The following is a 21,144-nucleotide window of genomic DNA, read 5'->3' as shown; positions in this document are numbered from 1 at the left end:
TCTGAAACACGCTTGAAGTGGTTGACCAAGACACTGATCCAGCCAATCAGAGCACATTGCACTTTTCAGAAGGAGGGGCTTCATAGAGATAGTTACTGAATAGAGCGTTACTGACAGACTAGGAAGAGAGGTGCTGCAACAATGTTAAATATGTGAAAAAAATGTGTTTTTTGAACATTCAAGCATAAAAACCTAATAGTAGACCCCCCCAAAAAATCACCATAATATGGCCTCTTTAAAACAAGTTCTTACCTTTAACCTGAATGCCAATACGAAAGTAGACATCTGAGCTACTGAGGTAACGCTCCACCAAAATATAGTACCACTGCTCCCAGGATGGCAGAGGGACCTCTAGCTCACAGGGAACGTTTTCTCTGCAGTCCATAGCGCTGGAGTTATGCACCGGCGGGGCCCTTGAGCGAATCTTCAGCAGAACCGGACAGCTCTCCCCGCTCCTGTTCTTTGTATTGCAGTCCACAAGCTGTACCTTCACCCGAGAGATGTAGTTTGGGATGAACACTCTGCCAGGTACAAGGAAGAGAAATGTAGAGGACATCTGCTTGAAAGCTACACTGACTGTAGCGGACATAGTCTCATGAGAAACAGAGACTGCATTGAACAAAATTAGTATGCTCATTGAGATGCCAAGGAAACATTTGAATGGAAATGTGTTTTGGTACTCTCAGGAGAACTTTAAACTTTAGCACATTTCAACAAACTTGTTGAAAATGTATAAAACAGTGAAGTGATATCTCTTGGACTTAATTTTCTACATCAATAACAACTAATCAGGAAGCTAATGCAAGTTGCCCTTTTCAATTGAACAGTGATGGAAAACAACTGTGAAATTAGAATAAATAATTAATATCTACATTTTTGGCCATGGCGCAATTGGCTTTGACTGTTGGTTTTTGATAATTAACGATATGTACGGCACACCAACTGCTCAATCAAACAGAACACAATTTGTTTACAGATCCACTGGATTGCTCTGAGAAAAATCCAATGTCTTGGAACATGAACTTGGTCTTTGAAAGTTGCCTTGAAATTAAAATCTTAAAAAAAATAATAATTTATTGCATGGTTAATTTATCCCTTCTTCCAATTTTATGCAGCATTGTTTTGTATTTCACAACTGATTAAATAGTATGTCCTAGTTTGAATAATACAAATTCTTATACAAACTTAATTTAATCTTTGTCAGTCTCAATAACCAGAGCTATGTTTAATGTCCATATTAAGCATAGTCCACTGGATTTTATTACATACTGTACAGTATAATAGGATTCCTATTTCTTCATACACATTAACCTATTTCATGAGGCAGACATTCTATATACTATAAAATAGTGTATACTAGTATCCAGACATCCATTAAACAGCTAATGATTAAGTCCAACAAATTTGCAATTTATTGTCCTTCTAAAAACAGCTTTTAATGATACAAAAAAGCACATCTTCATAATGTCCACAGTGCTCAAGGTCTTTTCTGTGTACCTGTTGTTTATGGATGCGTTCCATCACCTCTCCCTCCTCCATTTTCCTCTTTTTCATTTAGAAAGACTTTATTTGCTAATTGAGAGGAGAGCTTTAATATCTGAACATAATGAGAGTAGAAGCCTGAAATGGAGGGAAGCCTGAGAGGAGGATGTGTGTGGAATGATAAAGTGTTGAGAGCAGAAAGATTCAGAGAGAAGGTGAGAGAAATGCATGGTGTGTGCGTTTGTGTATCCGATAAGTAAAGATGTGTGGAAGTCTGCAAAGATACCAATAGAGTAGAAATGTTAACATCTTAAAATAATAGTTTTATTCAAATAGAACTATTCTTTTAAGATGTTAAATGGTGCTATATACAGTAGTATTAAAAGTGTTTTTTTTGGCTAGTAATCATAGGGGAACCACTTTAAGTGCTGTATAGCACCAAATCTTGGTGCTTCAGTGGTTCTTCACCGGTTCTTTGGGATGACTGAGGTGCTATATAGCACCGCTCCTGTATGGTTCTTCAGTGATTCTTCAGTGGTTCTTTGAGGTGGTTAAGGTGCTATATAGCACCACTGCCATATAAAGAACTTGTTAAGCCCCTTTAAAGGTTCTTTATGAGCCAAAGAACCACTTCTTTGGCTCGTAAAGGTTTAGCACCATTTTTGTTGAAGAAATAAAATGCGATATGGCACCTCTTAAGGGTTCTACATAGTACCATTTGACTAATAAGGTGCTGTAAAGCACTTTTAAAACCAAAAGTGGTTCCTCTATATTATGAGTCAAGAACCACTTTTAGTGCTATATAGCACTTTTTTTTTTTTTTGGGGTGGATCACATTGCACCTCCTTTCAAAAGTCCGGGGTCCCTAAGATTTTTTGATGCTTTTGAAAGAAGTCTCTTATGGGCTGCATTTATTTTATCAAAAATACATTAATATTGTGAAATATTATTTCAATCTGTTTTCTATTTTAATATATTTTAAAATGTTTATTCTTTTAATAGCAAAGCTGAATTTTCAGCATCATTACTCCAGACTTCAGTGTCACATAATCCTTCAGAAATCATTCTAATGCTGATTTCTTATTATTGTCAGTTTTGAAAACAGTTGTGCTGCTTAATATTTATGTGGAGAACATGATACATTTTTAATAAACATAAACGTCAAAAGAACAATATTTATTTGAAATAAAAATATTTCATAACATTATAAATGTCTTTACTATCACTTTTGATCAACTTAATGCACCCTTGATAATTAAAAGTATTAATTTCTTTAAATAAAAAACTGACCCCAGACATTTGAATGTGTAAATGATGACATTTTTTTTTTTTTTTGGTGTAAACTATCTCTTTAATTTGTGTGTGTGTGTGTGTGTGTGTGTGTGTGTGTGTGTGTGTGTGTGTGTGTGTGTGTGTGTGTGTGTGTGTGTGTGTGTGTGTGTGTGTGTGTGTGTGTGTGTGTGTGTGCGCGTGCGTGCGTGCGTGCGTGCGTGCGTGCGTGCGTGTGTGTACACTTGTTTTGGCTATACTTGTGAGGACCAAATGTCCTCACTTATATTGTGAAATACTTTGACAACCCACTAGTGAGGACATATGACTGGTCCTCACTAAAAAAAGGCTTATAAATCAGCCAAAAGAAGTTTTTATTTAAATCTGGTCCCCACAAGGATAGTAAAACCTGAAATCACCTACATTGTAGGGATGGGACGATACACTTAAACTCACGATACGATGCACCTCGATATGCCAGTGTCACGATACGATACGTCACGATACGATATCAAAAAAAAAAAAAAAAGAAGAAAATATTACTGTATAACAACAACTTATTTATTTTTGTTTCACTACCATGTTAAATGGAGCCATATAGTCCGAATTCGCCAATGAGCCTGGTTATCTGTTTTGCACGCGGACTTGACGGAGGTAGAGTTGGTGTCAGCGCTTGTTTCATGGTCAGCTGTCCCTCCAGTAGGCTTGTTTTCTCCGGGGCCGTCTTCACATTTTTATGGTGACGTTGAAGGTGGTGGTTCATGTTTGATGTGTTGGATGTGGTGTACGGAATGACAGCATGGCATAGCTTACACACAGTCTTAGTCTTGTCAGTTACTTGATTGCCGTCTTTGTCTTTTATAATGAGAAAGCCAAAATACTGCCAGACATATGACTTGTACTATCCAGGCGGAGCGTCCTCAATTTCGACCTCATTTGACTCCATGGTCGGCTGTTTGGGGGCAAGGCAGTTGGTGCTAATGCTAATAATATTTGTTAGCTCGCTGCAGTGTTGTTATTGCAACATGCGCTGTCTTGACGTTACGACGTACCGCACCGTTCCCCGGATTTTTTTTTTTTTTTTTCTTTTCATTTAGTTTTTTTACCCTGCCACCATAGACTGTATGTCTGCTCCATATACATACACACAAATATAATACACTAAATTATTTATATACTACGCAAATCATGCAGCAGTGCCATCTATCTTTATTTCGTGATCCATTTTTTTCTACCTCGATGCGTTTCGTCACGTTTTGTATCGCGATATTTTGTCAAACGATATTTCGTCCCATCCCTACTACATTGTGGGGACCAGCCACAGTCCCCATGGGGGAAATGGATTAATAAACATACTAAATTATGTTTTTTTGAAAATGTAAAAATGGCAAAAGTTTTCTGTGATGGGTAGGTTTAGGGGTAGGGTTATTGTAGGGGGATACACTGAAAAAACAAATCCCTGTATAATTTACGGTAAAAAAACGGCAGCTGTGGTTGCTGTGGTTTTTTGGTCGCCAAAAAATACGGTAGCAACTTTTTTGGTTTTACAGGACAGCACTTAGTTTACTGTCTATTTTACAGTTCAAAACCATATAATTTAAAGGTTTATAATGTAATAATTAAGATTCATAACTGTTTATTTTACACACTGTACATTTTTTTGTTAAATTTACAGTAAAAAAAAAGTATCTTATTAACTGATATAATGTTAATTTACAAACCAGTTAAAGTACTAATTGTTTTGTTCCTTTGTAATACACTGACAACCACCAATCACAGTGGTGATGAGAGTCACATGATGAATCAAAGTTCATCACAAGCAGCGTTTCCACAAGCTGAGAAGGTCAATACTAATATATAGAAGGTGCACACAGTGTCATTCACACAAACACTAAACACCATCATGGTAACACACATGAAATTTTAAATATGCAATAAACATTAATTTAACAACATTAGATGCAACATAAAACCCTAATGTACATAACTGATTAGAAAAACTAAGAAGAAACAGAGTTGTTTCAAAGAATATACAACAAATGTGAAAGACAGGGAACTGTTGGAATGGCAATTTACGTTTTTTCACTGTAAATTATACAATGAGTTGTTATTTTTCACATCCAAAAACTTTAAATTTAACAATATTTTACCGTAAAACTACATTAAATGTACCGTTAGATCTATTACAGTAATTCACTGTGTATATAGTACGGAAACTTTCTGTAAACCAATTAACCGCTTTTCATCGTAGCATTTTTATTATTTTACCGTTAAAATTACAGTCATTTTTTACAGTGTAGAATATACAGTTTGTACAGTATAAAAACCATTACATCAATGGAGAGTCACTACAAGGATAAACCAGACATGCGTGTATGTGTGTGCCTGCTTGAATATATTTTTTCCCTTAAAATTAGTCACTTACTTGTAGAGTACAGATCTATTGTGAAGAGGAATCATCTGGTCAATGAAGTAACCAGGATACAGCACTGAAATCCCAATGAGCCTTTGAACGATGAGTTGAGGTTGAAATAGGTACTGACATTCCTCGTGAAGACCCTGCACAAAAACAGTGAAACAAACAGGAAATGAATTAGTTACAGGCGAAATCCAGTCAGTATCCATCTTCAAACAAACTGAGCCATGAAATACTGTATCACAACAAAACACATGTATACATGCATATCATGATATGGAAATGCTCGTGGAAGGAGGGCAACTCCCACTGAGAGAGCCTTATGATCACTTCAAATGGAGGGAAACTGTCATTGCATTTGCATTGCTTCTGATGATTTACTCTGTGATATTTCTCATGCCCAACTGCACAACAACTCCCACCTCAGACTCTAGAGAAAAAGATCAAACAATATTGTCGTTTCTCCACTTGGTGAATAATTCAGATAAAAGATTTTGAACTGTCTGCCACTTTTACTGATTCAAAACAAGTGAAGTATCCAACCAATAGCCCGCATTCTATGAAATCTCCTTTACATTTACACTTCTTCATGTAGCAGACACTTTTATGCAAAGTGACTTCAAAATGAGGAACACAACAAAAGTGATCCATCTTAAAGTGGCAGGATTGAAAATATAAAAAAAAGATTCATATTTTTCATGGAAAAATATAGAGGGGGGCGCTATTCCTTGCGTAGGATGTAAGACGTGTTTCCCCGCTGCTCTGTGAGAAAGTGCTATATTTATTTAATTTTTTTGCGCAGTTTTGTATATTTACTTTGGACAAGTTATAAAACTAGTTTATTATCACTAGTTAGTCCACTCATATAAACTGTAAGTCCGTAATATGTCGTCGTCTCGAGCGAAAACGGACGCGGGTAAGAGCCGCGGCAAAACTGCACAGTCATCGGATGATACTGATGTGGCCTCCGCGAACACAAGTCCTGCTGACAGTTCATCTGCAAATATAAACTCATTCAGGGCATGCTGGGGTTGGTCAAAAATGACATATGCAAGAAAATCGATTCCCTGTCAACCGATTTGCGTTCAGAGATCGCCATTGTTAGACAGGAGGTCAAAGACTGGCTTGGGCCTATGCAGCAGAAAGTGGATTCTAATGCTGACACTATCAGAGAACTGGAACGCTCTGCATCAGACCACAGTGATCGCATAACCAAACTACAATCCGCAATCTCCATGCTCCAAAAACAAGTGGGACATCTGGATGCTAAATGTGAAGACCTGGAAGGAAGATCCAGACGAAATAACATTCGCCTTGTCGGATTACCTGAGGGAGCTGAGGGCACGCATCCAATAGAGTTTGTTGCTCATCTTCTGCAGAGCTTACTACATCTCCAGGAAAAGCCTCTGCTTGATCGGGCACATCGCACACTTCGTGAGAGGCCACAGAAAGGGGAACCCCCCCGTCCCATTGTCATCAGAGTTCACTACTTTCAAGCCTGCGATTAGATCCTACGATGCGCTGCGCAACTGTCTCCTTTGACTCACGATGGGAATAAACTGTCTATCTTCGCGGACTACACAACGGCAGTTGTCAGGAAAAGGGCTGCCTTCAGGGACACAAAACGTCTTCTACACTCATGCCCCGGGGTTAAATTTGGCCTTCTGTTTCCTGCCGTTTTGCAGATCACTCTTCCCAATGGAGCTATACACAAGTTTGAGGATCCCATCGCCGCATCTTGCCCCCAAATGCTTGAGGTATACAGTTAATATGTCTTTTGTCACTCTGTAAATATAAACGGTCAGAATATGAAAAATGCAATCATCTTGCTAGATAACTTGTCTACTCCGTGGGTTCTAATATTATAGCTTTGTTAGTTTAAGATAAGTTTGCACATGTTCAATCATGTGTTTATATTGCACTGTATTACACTTTTTTTAATTACTTAGTCACTTTCTTGAGGCAGCATAAAGTAAATTGTAGTTGTGTTAAAAGGAGAATGCATGCATCTCATTTGAGATGCTTCTGCTGGGGTGGGTTGGGTTGGTTAACCCTCTGGAGTCTGAGGCTGATTTGGGGCTTGGAGAAGTTTTGACATGCCCTGACATTTGTTCTTTTTTTCAGTTATTCATAAACATATAAATGACAAAAGTGTCATTACACTGTATTCAGCACAAACTAGGCTCCAATAATATGTGAGGAACATGTATGTACATGTTTGTATATTTGAAGGAATAACGGCCAAAAAAAGTATATTAAATCTGTGTTCACAAGAATTTTGGGTATTGGAGGTTGTAGACTAGAGTTTTTGCTTCAGAATTATGTAAAAATTATGCTGCCTACTCCTTCATATAAAACAATATATTGATTTAGTTTTTGTAAGAGACTTTTTGTCAAGAAACACAGTATGCGTGGAGGCGTGAATCTGCATGAATAAAGGGCCATTCTCACCTGAGAAGACAAAAGAATCACATAATAATGACCTGAAATGACTTGCATATTAATGAGGTCTTTCAGTCAGGTAGGCTGTGAAAAAAAAAACCCTGTAATAATGTCTCAGCTCATCATAAACAGCAATACTGTGAAATATTATTACAATTTAAATTAATGGTATTCTATTATATTCTTTAAAATATCATGTATTTTCTGTGATGCAAAGTGTCTGAATTAAGTTACCTCTATGGCATTTCATATAGGCTTTTAGCTTAAAAGCATGCACATTTGGAGAAATATTGATGGATTCTTATACATTTATGTTAATTTTCTATACTGAGAAGTAATATTTATTGTCATCACTATGAGTGCTGGATACTGTGTTTTTAATTCATACTTGCAGCCGGAGGGCGCTCTCTGTGCACATTTAGTCCACAAATTATTCTAAAGAAGAAGAGGACATTTCAGGAATGGTGTTTTTAATTCATACTTGCAGCCGGAGGGCGCTCTCTGTACAACTTTAGGCCACAAATTCATATAAAGAAGAAAAGGAACTAGGAACTAACGGTATGTCTTCTAGAGATCGCTAACCACGGCTTTAACATCCAAATAAACACTTTTCAAGACAATAAATACACGATTGAGACGATGAATGCATGTATTGCCTCTGAATTTGCGTCTGAATAGCGCTGGCTCCGTGGGCTTGGCCGCATTAGCGGGTAATGAGCTGAATCACAAACTTCTGACATGGCTCTCTTTTCATACAGATTACATAAACACAGAATGTTTGTTTTCGATTTGACTTGCACGATTTAAAACCTGACATTTCAACGTTTCTTTAGACGTAAGTGTCATTTTTTTGTCATTAGTATTCTTAAGTTACAGTTCATTTTCTGAGAACTATCAGATTGGACTTCGTTCAGAGGGAGAGGAGAGATCACGCATCATGTTAGTTTTCTTTATTTTCCAAAAAGCACAACATTGTGTTTTTACTCTGAGTGTACACAAATAAAAGAAGACATTCTATAGTTTCAATTGATATATTACTTATGTCTCTATGACAAGAAATGACAGAGAATTTTAAGTCTGTTTTGCTGCAATGTGAAAAAATTCAGACCTCAGGGAGTTAAAGCGTTGTGTGGCGAGGGGGGCGTGGTTCAGCGAGGTCTGCGGCGGGAGAGAGCATCGGGAGATCTTTGGTGAGTGAGCGAGTTAAATGTAAATCACGAACACCTGTTTCTCATTTCAGTAATTGGCGCGGAGACAGGTTAAAACGCCGCGAGAAGCAGGAGTCGGGGAGAGAGAGGGGAACTGCTGATTACAGCTGGTGCACGACTAACTGGAGTGAAGCCCATTGTGGATTGTACAGCCGTGACCAGGAGTGAAGCCCTTTGTGGATTGTAGATGCCGTGACTGGAGTGAAGCCCTTTGTGGATTATTTTATTTGCTGTTGTGCCTTGCACAGTTTTTGTTGGACGGTTCTAATTCTTGTAATAAAGCTCAGTCAGCAGTTGAACGCCGACCCTGTCCCCTTCCTTCCTACACATAAGAACGTTAGTTATATTACACTGGTGCCGAAACCCGGGAAGGAAGCTGGGTGGCCGCTGCCATGCAATCTTCGTCCTCCCCATCGACATTTGCGGAAGTCATCGCGTCCCTCGCGGTCCTGCATCAGGAACAACATCGAGCCCTGCTGGACCTGCGCACCGACCAAGAACGTCGCTTCCAAGCCATCGTGCAGGCCCAGCAGGAGGACCGCGAGAGGTTCCGGAGCTGGATTGACCGGGAGGTTCACCAGGAGACCATCGGGCAGCCGGCTGCGCCTACCCACCTGCCATTGAACAAAATGGGGCCGTCGGACGACCCCGAGGCCTTCCTCGACTTATTTGAGCGGTCAGCCGAGGCAAGTGGCTGGCCGCGGGACCAATGGGCCATGAGGCTGGTCCCCCTCCTCTCGGGGGAATCGCAGGTGGCGGCGCAGCAGCTGCCAGCAGAGAACCTCCTGGTCTTTGACGACCTTCGGCGGGCCATCGTTCAGCGGGTCGGCCGGACCCCAGAGCAACATCGTCAACGCTTCCGCTCCCTGGACCTGGGTGAGTCCGGCCGGCCCTTCGTGTTGGCCCAACAGCTCCGGGACTCGTGCCGCAAATGGCTACTGGCTGAGGGAAGCGACGTGGACCGGATTATCGATCGCGTGGTACTGGAGCAGTTTATCACTCGGCTCCCCAAGAAAACAGCCGAGTGGGTCCAGTGCCACCGCCCCACGTCGCTGGACTCAGCCATCGAACTGGCGGAGGACCACATGGTGGCGTGCCAAGGGGTCGGCGAACCCCTACCTTCCGCCTCTCTCTCCTTCTTTAATTCCTCTCTCTAAACCTGTCCCTCTACCCAGGTCTCGTCCGCCCGGCCCACCACGTGTTCCGCCCCGGGGCGGGGCGGGAACGGAACAGGGCCCGTATTATGGACCAAGAGCCCCGCCCAGGGGGCGGGACTCCTGCTGCCGGGCCGGACTCCGCTCCTGCTTCTCCCCTCTCTCCGCGTCAACCATTTAACCCGCTCCCCCTGCCACAAGAGCGGCGGGCAGGTCTGGGCCGGCCTGTTGGCGTTGCGGGGACCCGGAGAACTTTGTGGACAGGTGTGCAGTGATGGTGGTTGGGACGTTGATCCGGGTGCCGGACGATCCTCAGGATGCACTCGGTCAAGCTGGAGAGTTCCAAATACCTGTGAGTGTCAAGGGGGTACCTATCAGGCTTTGGTGGACTCAGGATGTAACCAAACCTCGGTGCATCAAAGCCTGATTTCGTCCGGGGCATTGGATACAGGCCGCTTGGTTAAGGTGAGGTGTGTGCACGGGGATGTGGTGAAATATCCGTTAGTGCCCGTCGTTATTCAATTTAGGGGTCAAAAGCATAGGGTGGAGGTGGCAGTTAATCCGCACCTCCGGCATCCGATAATTTTGGGGACGAATTGGCCTGCATTTAATAAATTATTGGGGTGTTTATGCTCGGATGCCTCTTGGGGGAAAAAATCGCGGGATAAGGAGGTGCGAGTGCAGGCGGGAGAGACTGATCAGGGACCGGTGAGTTCAGCTTCAGGGGAACAGAGCGAAATTGGAAGACTTATTCTTTCGGATCGCGATGACTTTCCCCTGGAGCAGTCTCACGATGAGACGCTAAAAAACGCGTTTGAAAAGGTCAGCACCATCGATGGTCAGCCTCTCCAGCCTGGGCGTCCACTTTCTTATCCGTATTTTGCGATCATAAAAGATAGGTTGTATCGAGTGACCCAAGACACTCAGACAAAAGAAGATACGACCCAATTATTAGTTCCAAGGAGCCGCAGGGAAATGCTTTTCCACGCGGCTCATTCTAATCCGATGGCTGGGCATTTAGGACAAACGGCAACACTAAATCGTCTCATGACCCGATTCTTTTGGCCGGGCATTCACGAGAATGTGCGCAGGTGGTGCGCGTCTTGTCGGGAATGTCAGTTGGTTAACCCACCGGCCACCCCAAAAGCGCCGTTGCGCCCTCCCATTAATGCAGGTCCCCTTCGAAAGAATTGGTATGGACCTCATCGGGCCATTAGAGCGGTCAGCAAGAGGGCATCGCTTTGCATTAGTCATTGTGGATTATGCAACGCGATATCCTGAAGCAGTGCCACTCCGCAACATTTCTGCTAAGAGTGTTGCGGATGCACTGTTTAGTTTAATCTCCCGAGTGGGGGTTCCGAAAGAAATCCTCACTGATCAAGGCACGGCGTTTATGTCACGCACGTTACGCGAACTTTTACGAATTGTTGGGCATTAAATCCGTGCGTACCAGCGTCTTTCACCCACAAACGGACGGCCTGGTCGAACGGTTTAATCGCACGCTTAAATCCATGATTCGTAAATTCGTTCAAGAAGACGCCAAAAATTGGGATAAGTGGTTAGAACCTCTGTTATTTGCAGTGCGAGAGGTCCCGCAAGCCTCCACGGGGTTTTCTCCTTCGAGCTTCTCTTTGGACGCCAGCCCCGGGGGTATTAGACGTCCTAAGAGAGACTTGGGAGGACGGACCATCTCAGGCCAAAAATGAAATTCAGTATGTGCTGGACTTGAGAGCAAAACTCCACACGTTGGGGCGGCTGTCTATGGAGAATTTGTTACAAGCCCAGCACAGACAGAGCCAGCTGTATAACAGGGGAGCTAACTTGCGTAAATTTTCACCGGGAGATAAAGTAATTTTGTATTGCTTCCCACGTCTAGCTCGAAATTACTTGCAAAGTGGCAAGGACCGTTTGTGGTGACACGGCAAGTCGGTGAGCTCGATTATGAGGTTGTGCGTTCCGATAGGAGAGGAGCACGTCAGATTTACCACCTCAATCTCCTTAAAAAATGGAATGAGGCGGAATCAGTGATGCTGGCGACGGTGATTAGCGGAGAGGATGATCTCGGGCCAGAGGCGAATGTCAAAAGACAGTCCCTCGCTCTGGCCCCAGGGGGAGATCACCTCTCGCCCTCACAGCTCACTGATTTATCCAAGTTACAAGCAGAGTTTGCAGACGTGTTTTCTCCCCTACCGGGCCGTACAAACCTCATTCAGCACCACATCGAGACAGAGCCGGGCGTGGTGGTTCGCAGCCGGTCAGAGTAGATTGCCTGAACACAAGAAAAATGTAGTGCAGGCAGAATTAGAAGCTATGCTTGAAATGGGAGTAATAGAAGAGTCCAGCAGTAACTGGGCGAGCCCGATAGTCTTGGTTCCCAAGACGGACGGTTCAGTTCGGTTCTGTGTGGACTATCGCAAGGTGAACGCAGTGTCGAAATTCGACGCGTATCCAATGCCTCGGGTGGACGAGTTGCTTGACCGGCTAGGTACGGCTCGATTTTATTCGACACTGGACTTAACGAAAGGGTATTGGCAGATCCCCTTGTCGCCATTATCCAAAGAAAAGACGGCTTTCACGACGCCGTTTGGATTACACCACCCGTCACCCTTCCGTTCGGGTTGTTCGGGGCACCGGCTACCTTTCAGCGTCTCATGGATAAAATTTTGCGGCCCCATGGTGCATATGCTGCTGCCTATCTGGACGATATTATTATCTTCAGTAATGACTGGCAGCGGCATATGCAGCATTTGAGGGCCGTCCTGAGATCGCTGAGGGGGGCCGGGCTCACGGCCAACCCGAAGAAGTGTGCGATTGGGCGCGTGGAAGTAAGGTATCTGGGCTTCCACTTGGGGCATGGACAGGTGCGTCCCCAAATTGATAAGACGGCAGCGATTGCGACCTGTCCGCGCCCCAAGACCAAAAAGGAGGTTAGACAGTTCCTCGGGCTGGCGGGATATTATAGGAGGTTTGTTCCTAATTATTCGGCCCTCACCAGCTCGTTGACTGATCTAACCAAAAAGGATGCGCCAGATACGGTCCAGTGGACGGAGCTGTGCCAGCAGGCCTTCACCCAGGTGAAGGCTGCTCTATGTGGCGGGCCATTGCTTCACTCTCCTGATTTTTCTCTCCCTTTTCTGTTGCAGACTGACGCGTCGGACAGGGGGCTGGGTGCTGTCCTGTCCCAGGAGATAGAGGGTGAGGAACGGCCGGTGCTGTACATTAGCCGTAAGCTCTCAAAGAGAGAAGCTAAGTACAGCACCGTTGAGAAAGAGTGTTTGGCTATTAGATGGGCCGTCCTCACCCTCCGCTATTATCTCCTGGGGCGGGAATTCACTCTCTGTTCGGACCACGCTCCCCTGCAGTGGCTCCACCGCATGAAGGATACCAATGCGCGGATCACTCGTTGGTATCTGGCATTACAGCCTTTTAAGTTCAAGGTGGTCCACAGGCCGGGTGTTCAGATGGCTGTGGCCGATTTCCTCTCCAGAAATGGGGGGGGGGGGGGGCTGCAGGCCGGACGGCTCCCCGGCCTGAGTCGGGCGGGGGGGGTATGTGGGGAGGGGGGCGTGGTTCAGCGAGGTCTGCGGCGGGAGAGAGCATCGGGAGATCTTTGGTGAGTGAGCGAGTTAAATGTAAATCACGAACACCTGTTTCTCATTTCAGTAATTGGCGCGGAGACAGGTTAAAACGCCGCGAGAAGCAGGAGTCGGGGAGAGAGAGGGGAACTGCTGACTGAGCAGCTGGTGCACGACTAACTGGAGTGAAGCCCATTGTGGATTGTACAGCCGTGACCAGGAGTGAAGCCCTTTGTGGATTGTAGATGCCGTGACTGGAGTGAAGCCCTTTGTGGATTATTTTATTTGCTGTTGTGCCTTGCACAGTTTTTGTTGGACGGTTCTAATTCTTGTAATAAAGCTCAGTCAGCAGTTGAACGCCGACCCTGTCCCCTTCCTTCCTACACATAAGAACGTTAGTTATATTACACGTTGCTTTACTGTTCGCTTTTGCAAGTTGTGTGGGGTTTTTTTTGTTTTTTTTTTCTTCTTTGTCTCTGTATCACCATTGGTCAATCACACTGGAAAGGTTATGATTTCACTGACTTACAATTTGATCAATTTTGGATATGACGCAGCCTAGAACGACTCATCTGCTAGGCGGGAGGAGTTTCACTTTCGTTAGCTGGAACTGTAACGGAGTGAACGAACCAATAAAACGTAGCAAGATATTACAACACCTCCAACATTTAGGAGCCCACATTGTATATCTTCAAGAAACACATCTTAGAATTCAAGACCACCTACTGTTGAGAAGAAGATGGGTTGGTCAAGTATTCCACTCTAAATTTCAGGGTAAAGCCAGGGGTGTGGCAATCCTGATACACAGGTCCATTCCCTTTGTGTGTTCTGATGTTATAGCAGATTCTAATGGGAGATTCGTTATTTTTTCAGGTAAAATCAGTAATTTTCCAGTTCTTCTCGCTAATGTTTACGCGCCCAACTGGGACAATGATCATTTTTTTTGACATTTATTCTCTGTACTGCCTGATACATCTTCACATCATCTTATTCTGGGAGGTGATTTTAACTGCTGGATTAATCCTAAACTTAATCGCTCCTCTGTTAGACATAACACACCTTCAAAGTCTGCACAGGTAATTAAGTCTTTTATGGAACAGTTCAATGTTTCAGATCCTTAGCGGTTTTTCAACCCATCAGGGAAAGAATACTCATTCTTTTCTCAAGTACATCATACTTTCACTCGGATTGATTTTTTTCTGATAGATAACAGGTTGATTTCTGCTGTTGAATCATGCTCATATAGTGCTATAGTTATCTCAGACCATGCGGCAGTTAGTTTGAAGGTTTGTATTAAGGAGCTTGATGGTACTCGCCCACCTTGGCGTCTAAACACTCGTATGCTGTCAGATGAACATTTTGTGGAGTTTGCGTTTTTTTTCCTTATATGCATCTGAACAAACTGATGACCCCCAGGCTTTTGATGCCTTTTTTAGTGAACTGAACCTACCCACTGTTGATTCTGATGCTCAGTTAGAAGAACCCATCACTATAGAAGAATTTACTCGGGCCATTACCTCTATGCAGTCTGGCCCCCATTCTGATTGAAATATATTTTGATTCATTTTTTTCACTCAAGCTTCCCCAATCACTTAATCAGGCCTCTATTTCTCTAATTTAGAAAGAAACAAAAAGATCCCTTGCATTGCACTTCTTATCGCCCGATCAGCCTTCTTAATGTTGACTTCAAACTCTTGTCTAAGTTGCTGGCTTTACGGCTAGAATCTGTGTTACCAACCATAATTTCTCCAGACCAGACTGGGTTTATTAAAAACAGACATTCTTTTTTTAATATTAGAAAACTGTTTAACATTGCATATAATCCCTCTTCTTTGGCTGTCCCAGAGGCAGTAATTTCATTAGATGCAGAGAAGGCTTTTGACCGGGTGGAGTGGAAATATCTCTTTTACACTCTAAAGAAATTTGGCTTTGGTGATAAATTTATTTCTTGGGTGAGGTTATTATATTCTGCCCCCCAAGCATCTGTCAGAACCAACAATATCCGTTCTGACTATTTTTCCCTCCACCGGTCCACTTGCCATCGCTATCGAACCCCTTGCGGTATGCGAATGTTCTCCTCCTTTATATTTCTGACTTAGCTAGGTCGATACCGGCAGCTCTTAATATTTTGAAATCATTCAGAATAATTTCTGGTTACAAATTAAATTTGAGCAAGAGCGAAAATTTTCCATTGAATTCTGCAGCTAGGGACTATCCTTTACATAATTTTTCATTTATGATTGCGCACCATAGATTTACTTATCTTGGAGTCTGCATCACGGATAAATTCAAAGATCTTTTTAAATTTAACTTTGCTAATTTGCTACTCCAGATTGCTGCTACTATCCTTGGCTGGAAGAATTAATTCAGTTAAAATGAATATCCTTCCAAAATTTTCCCATTATTTTCAGTGTATACCTATTTTCCTGCCTCAACACTTTTTTCGTAAAATTGATTCCCTGATCCTAGGATTTATCTGGAATAAAACAATACCCAAAATTCGTAAAATATTTCTTCAGAGATCCAAAATACTTGGGGGTATGGCTCTACCTAATTTGCAGTTTTATTATTGGGCTACAAATCTCAGAATCATGCAATACTGGTTAAATCAGGATCAATCTCAAGATTCATCTGGATGGTTTAATATGGAGGCTACTTCATGTATGCCCACTTCACTGACAGCCTTATTACACACCCCCATTAAATGCTCTTCGTCTCTCTATACTAAAAATGTTATCATTAAAACTACGCTGAGAATCTGGAGGCAATTCAGAAACCACTTTGGATTACAAGCCTATTCTATCTTCGCACCTATAGCAGCAAATTTTGCTTTCCCACCATCACTGATGGATAGTTCTTTTTCACAGTGGTCAGCACTGGGCATTATAACATTTAATGATCTATATATAGATAATGTCTTTGCATCTTTCCAGCAACTAGCAGAAAAATTTACATTGCCTACACACCACTTTTTTAGGTATTTGCAGGTTCGTAGCTTTGTTCAGGACATGCACCCTCAATTTCCTAGTCTCTCTAGAGCTACTCCTATTGACTTTTTTTCAAGCCCACCCATATTTTGAAGGGTATGATCTCATATCTTTATAATGCGATTTGCACTTTGCGTGAATGCCCACTTGCAACTATTAAATCTCAGTGGGAGGAGGACATAGGAGAAATTATTTCAGAAGAACAGTGGAAAAAGATTCTACGGCATGTACACTCTTCATCTTTTTGTGCCAGACATGCGTTGATTCAGTTTAAAATTCTGCACCGTACCCCTTTCAAAAATATATCCTGAAGTGGATCCCACATGTGACTGTTCTCTTGATATGCCCAAATATAAGTCAGTACCTGTGATTTTATTTTGTAAAGAATTATTCACTTTTTTTATTATTATTATTATTATCTTATTCATTTATTTATAGTTTTGGATGACCAAGCTTTATAGGTTTTTTTTTTTCTTTTTTTTTTCTGTATTATCTTATTATTATTATTATTATTATGTTGTTGTTTTTTTCTAGTATTAATTTTGTTTTGTTATTTGTTGTGTGGATCCTTTATTAATAAAAGATATATATGGAGGTTATATATGTATGTTTTGTAATTGTATGTTATATTTTGTTAATATGTAAAATTTTAATAAAGTGAGGAAAAAAGAAAAATAATATAGAGCACAGGGGAAATCTGAGGCATTTATTTTGCTGAATCAGATTATGCCAGACATAAAACTTTAAAATAATTATCAAAATTTTATCACAACATTTGTTCTTTTGTCAAATCAACTTTGATAATTAATGTGGTTCAGATAACAGAATTTTTTAGTTTCTAATGATAAAACCAATCGCCTTCATTGTATTAACTCAAATTTTTATTTTCAATGAACTCAAAATGTTAAGGCAACCAGGTAAATTACTTCAAGTTAAACCAACCATTCTTTTTCACAGCGTATGTGAACAACAAAAGGAAATCTAACAAATATTAGCATTTAAAAAAAAAAATGTGTCAGTATGATTTTTTTTATTTATATTGACTACAGAATTTTATTCAGCAAGGACATATTAAATTGATCAAAGCGACAGTAAAGACATTTATATTTAAAATAAACTGTCACATTAGAATAATTTCTGAAGGATCATGTGACAAAAAAGACTAAGTAATGGCTGTTGAATATTCAGCTTTGCAATCAAAGGAATAAATGACATTTAAAAATACATTAAAATTAAAAAGTTACTTTAAGTCATAATAATGCTTCACAATATTACTGTTTTTATAGTATTTCTGATCAAATAAATGCTGCCTCGGTGTGGATAAGAGACTTCTTTCAAAAACACTACATAAATCTTATCAACCCCACACATATGAACGGTAGTGTAAATTGAATGTCACTAAATATCTACAATGTATGTGCAGCTCTATTGTACTCACAATACTAAAAACTGTTTTGTTTTCACCTTTACACCTTTACCAGTTGGTAGTACTATAAAGAGATTCGTAGTTGTAAAAAACACACTGATTTCAGCATATAGCAGATGTTGTGGCGTGGGCTCTAATTAAAGATCCGACGGGCTGTACAGATTCACAGACCATTTTTCACAGTGCAATTGCATGAAGACTTGAGGTGTGGAAAAAGGGAGGTGGAGGGATAAAAGACGGAGAGGAGGTGGGAGAATCCAAGAGCTTTTATTTATTGTGGCACACACTGGCAAATTACAATGCAGCGTTTCATCATGGAAACCTCGTCTTCTTTCAAGCAGGTACTCCTGCCTTAAACACATTCATCATTGTCGAATGGCATAGTAGTACAACCCCTCCTCTCCACTCGGCCAATCTCTTTTCCTACCATCTTCACACAGAGAAACACAATCACACCATATATACAGGTATTAAATATCTAAGAATCATGCTAAGAATACATTATCTTTCCAAAGTGCACATTCCACTTTTTCTGTTGTTTGTACTGGACAACAGCCAGAGACGTGGGGTCATTTTCACAGGTTTATTCTACCCACAGCGCTGTCGAATGTCAACCGCATATCACTGCTGGCTTCCTGTTGAGGTCAGTCAGCCATGTTATTACTTCATAAGGTGGGGAGAGAGAGTCTGCTGCTGCATCTGTCAGTTCAATGCAGTTGAACAATAACTGAGACAGTTGTCAGTGGTGACGGCAACTTCCAATACTGAAGAGGGCGGGAGGGGCAACAGAAAGAGCTAATTGGCTTGCAGTGGTGTGTGATTAATTATGCTGTGGGTTTCACTGCCTCAATAGTCATAATATAATTAGATATTCCTTAATGTATGAAGATATGAGAATTTAAATAAATATCTTTAAGAAAGCCTCAACAAATAAAATGCATTTCACTTTCAAAATTTTCCACATAATGTGAATTAGTATATCATGAACATATAATTGTGAAATTAACAAAGGCTTTCATCCACTAAAGCTGGGACATGGATGGCATGATTATAACATATGTACACTTTTTTATTTTATTTTCAGCAAGGATGCATTAAATTGATCAAAAATGAAGTTAAAGACTTGTTTAGTTCTTGTGACTGTCTAGTTACTACATGTGTCACTGTTGTTTACTGTAGGTTTTATTGTTTTTATCCAATGTGATAGTAGACTTTGATAATAATAACAAATGTTTCTTGAGAACCAAATCAGCATATTAGAATGATTTCTCTTGATCTTGTATTGCTGAAGATCATGTGACACCCATACATTTTTACATATAAGGGAGAAAAATACACTAAACTTGGTTAAGGTATTCATCTGACAAAATTATTTGGCAAAAAATGGAGAAAACTACAGCTACAGGTTTTATATTTATCAAAAAAAAAAAAAAAAAAAAAAAGCTCAGAGAAAAAAAACATACATTAACTATACAACATAATTAGTTATTAATATTTCACTCTTGTTTTTCCATGTGTTCAATGTTTCTTTGTATGACAGCCTGGCCAAAAATTATGAGTGCGCAATTTGTCATTTGTCACAAATAAAACAATTGACTCTAAGCACAACTATGTAATATGCTTACAAAATCTTTAATAATTTTTCAAAAATAAAGTATTTGAATAAAGGGTGAAGATGTCAATTTAGTAATGCCGGACATTACTATTAGCCACTACTGTACATTAATATAGGTAGGCACAAAATGCTTACAAAACAAATATTAGTATCTCAGTAGAATAAAATTGCAGAAGATACATAAATGAACGTATAAATAAAAAAGAGGTTTACTATTATTTATCATATAATACTTTACAAAAAAAAAAAAAAAAGGTTTGCAGGGTTGTACTCTCTCATGCACATCAGAGATGATGGACAATTACAAACAAAATCTCTTAAAACAGAAAAAATAAGATTTTGTATTCATATAATTACTCTTGGGAGATGTTTCTGGTAAGTGAATATAATGAGCAGTCGAAGCATTTTGGTAATTTTCAAGGGATTGTATGTTTCAGTGCACTCAAGCGATTTTGACAACAGGACACCATAGAAGCGGCTAGCTCCCTAGCTAGTGCGCTGACGACGGCCCATTCAAAAAGTAAGCAAATCATCCACCATTTATTCTTTGCAGCTTTCATTATGACAGTAAACATCAATATTTCAGAAGAAGCAGCAAATCAAAACCACATATTTTTCATCATTTGCTCTAATGCTTAATGCACCTAATCTGCTAAAGTCTCAGAGCCTTCGGTTCATAAGTAGCCTTGACACACTAGAGGTATTTGTTGTAATGGTGGCAGAACACATTCTCATTTCATTAAAGTCTCTTTGGTGGATTTGCACCACTGGGCAGGTGTCATTGCATAGATGGTTTTCGGAGTCATGTGTCGCTCATTATCTCTGGTGTATTATCAAGGTCTAATTCGCTCTCAGCTTGATTAGAAGACTCATTCATTTCAGCATGAACTATTTTGTAAATCACTTCTGCAGCCATACACCAGAACTAAGACAGTCTCAATGTGTCCTAGGTAATAAGTGAGACATTTACACCGACATGCAAAGAGCAATTCATTGATGGCTTCAATAATCCTTTTTTTTTTCTTATTAGAAAAAGCAAAAGATTTTTCATAGACTTCAGTAGCACATGGCCATGTTTAGAATGGCATGCTGGGATACTACTCCTACTATTGCTCTAGCATACACTGTATACATGGTGGACAAATGTTCTGTATATGCATATTTAAACTATTGAGTGGAATACCAGAATTTTTTTACCAGCCAAAATTAAGACATTTTTACACAAAAGTCGATTAAAATGTACTACCTCGGACTGGGGTCCAATGTTTTTGAAATAAGTCTCTTACACTGTAAACCCTAATGCTCAAAATAATCAAATGCTTTGAGTAGGGCAAACTCTAATTAAACAAAATAGTTCAATCAAATGAACTTTTATTAGTATTTAAAACTTTCTTTTTCTTTTGAGTTCACGAAACACACATTTTGATGGAATCTGAATTGTTTCACTGTTTTGAGTTCAATGAACTTGTTTCTTTTAATTTAGACAAACTTAAATTTACCTGAAACCGGGCTATTTCCCGGCATGCTTGTCATGGCACTCGAAAGGAAGAGAAGTGGGAGATTTAGTAGT

General features: G+C 40.7%; 1 protein-coding gene across 1 annotated transcript in view; it reads right to left on the bottom strand.

Moving 5' to 3' along the window:
- Positions 1-21,144, bottom strand: part of tmem8b (transmembrane protein 8B) — a 130,841-nt gene that overhangs the window by 83,167 nt on the left and 26,530 nt on the right. The window contains exons 4-5 of the mRNA XM_067408247.1: positions 5,177-5,310; positions 253-521 (exon numbers count right to left, since the gene is read on the bottom strand). Of these exons, the coding sequence (XP_067264348.1) occupies positions 253-521; positions 5,177-5,310 (403 nt within the window). The remainder of the gene's footprint in view (positions 1-252; positions 522-5,176; positions 5,311-21,144) is intronic.

Source organism: Chanodichthys erythropterus, chromosome 13 (genome assembly GCF_024489055.1).
Source record: "Chanodichthys erythropterus isolate Z2021 chromosome 13, ASM2448905v1, whole genome shotgun sequence".
Classification (NCBI taxonomy): domain Eukaryota; kingdom Metazoa; phylum Chordata; class Actinopteri; order Cypriniformes; family Xenocyprididae; genus Chanodichthys; species Chanodichthys erythropterus.
The sequence above is the reverse complement of the archived record's forward strand: the minus strand, read 5'-3'. Positions and strand labels throughout refer to the sequence as shown.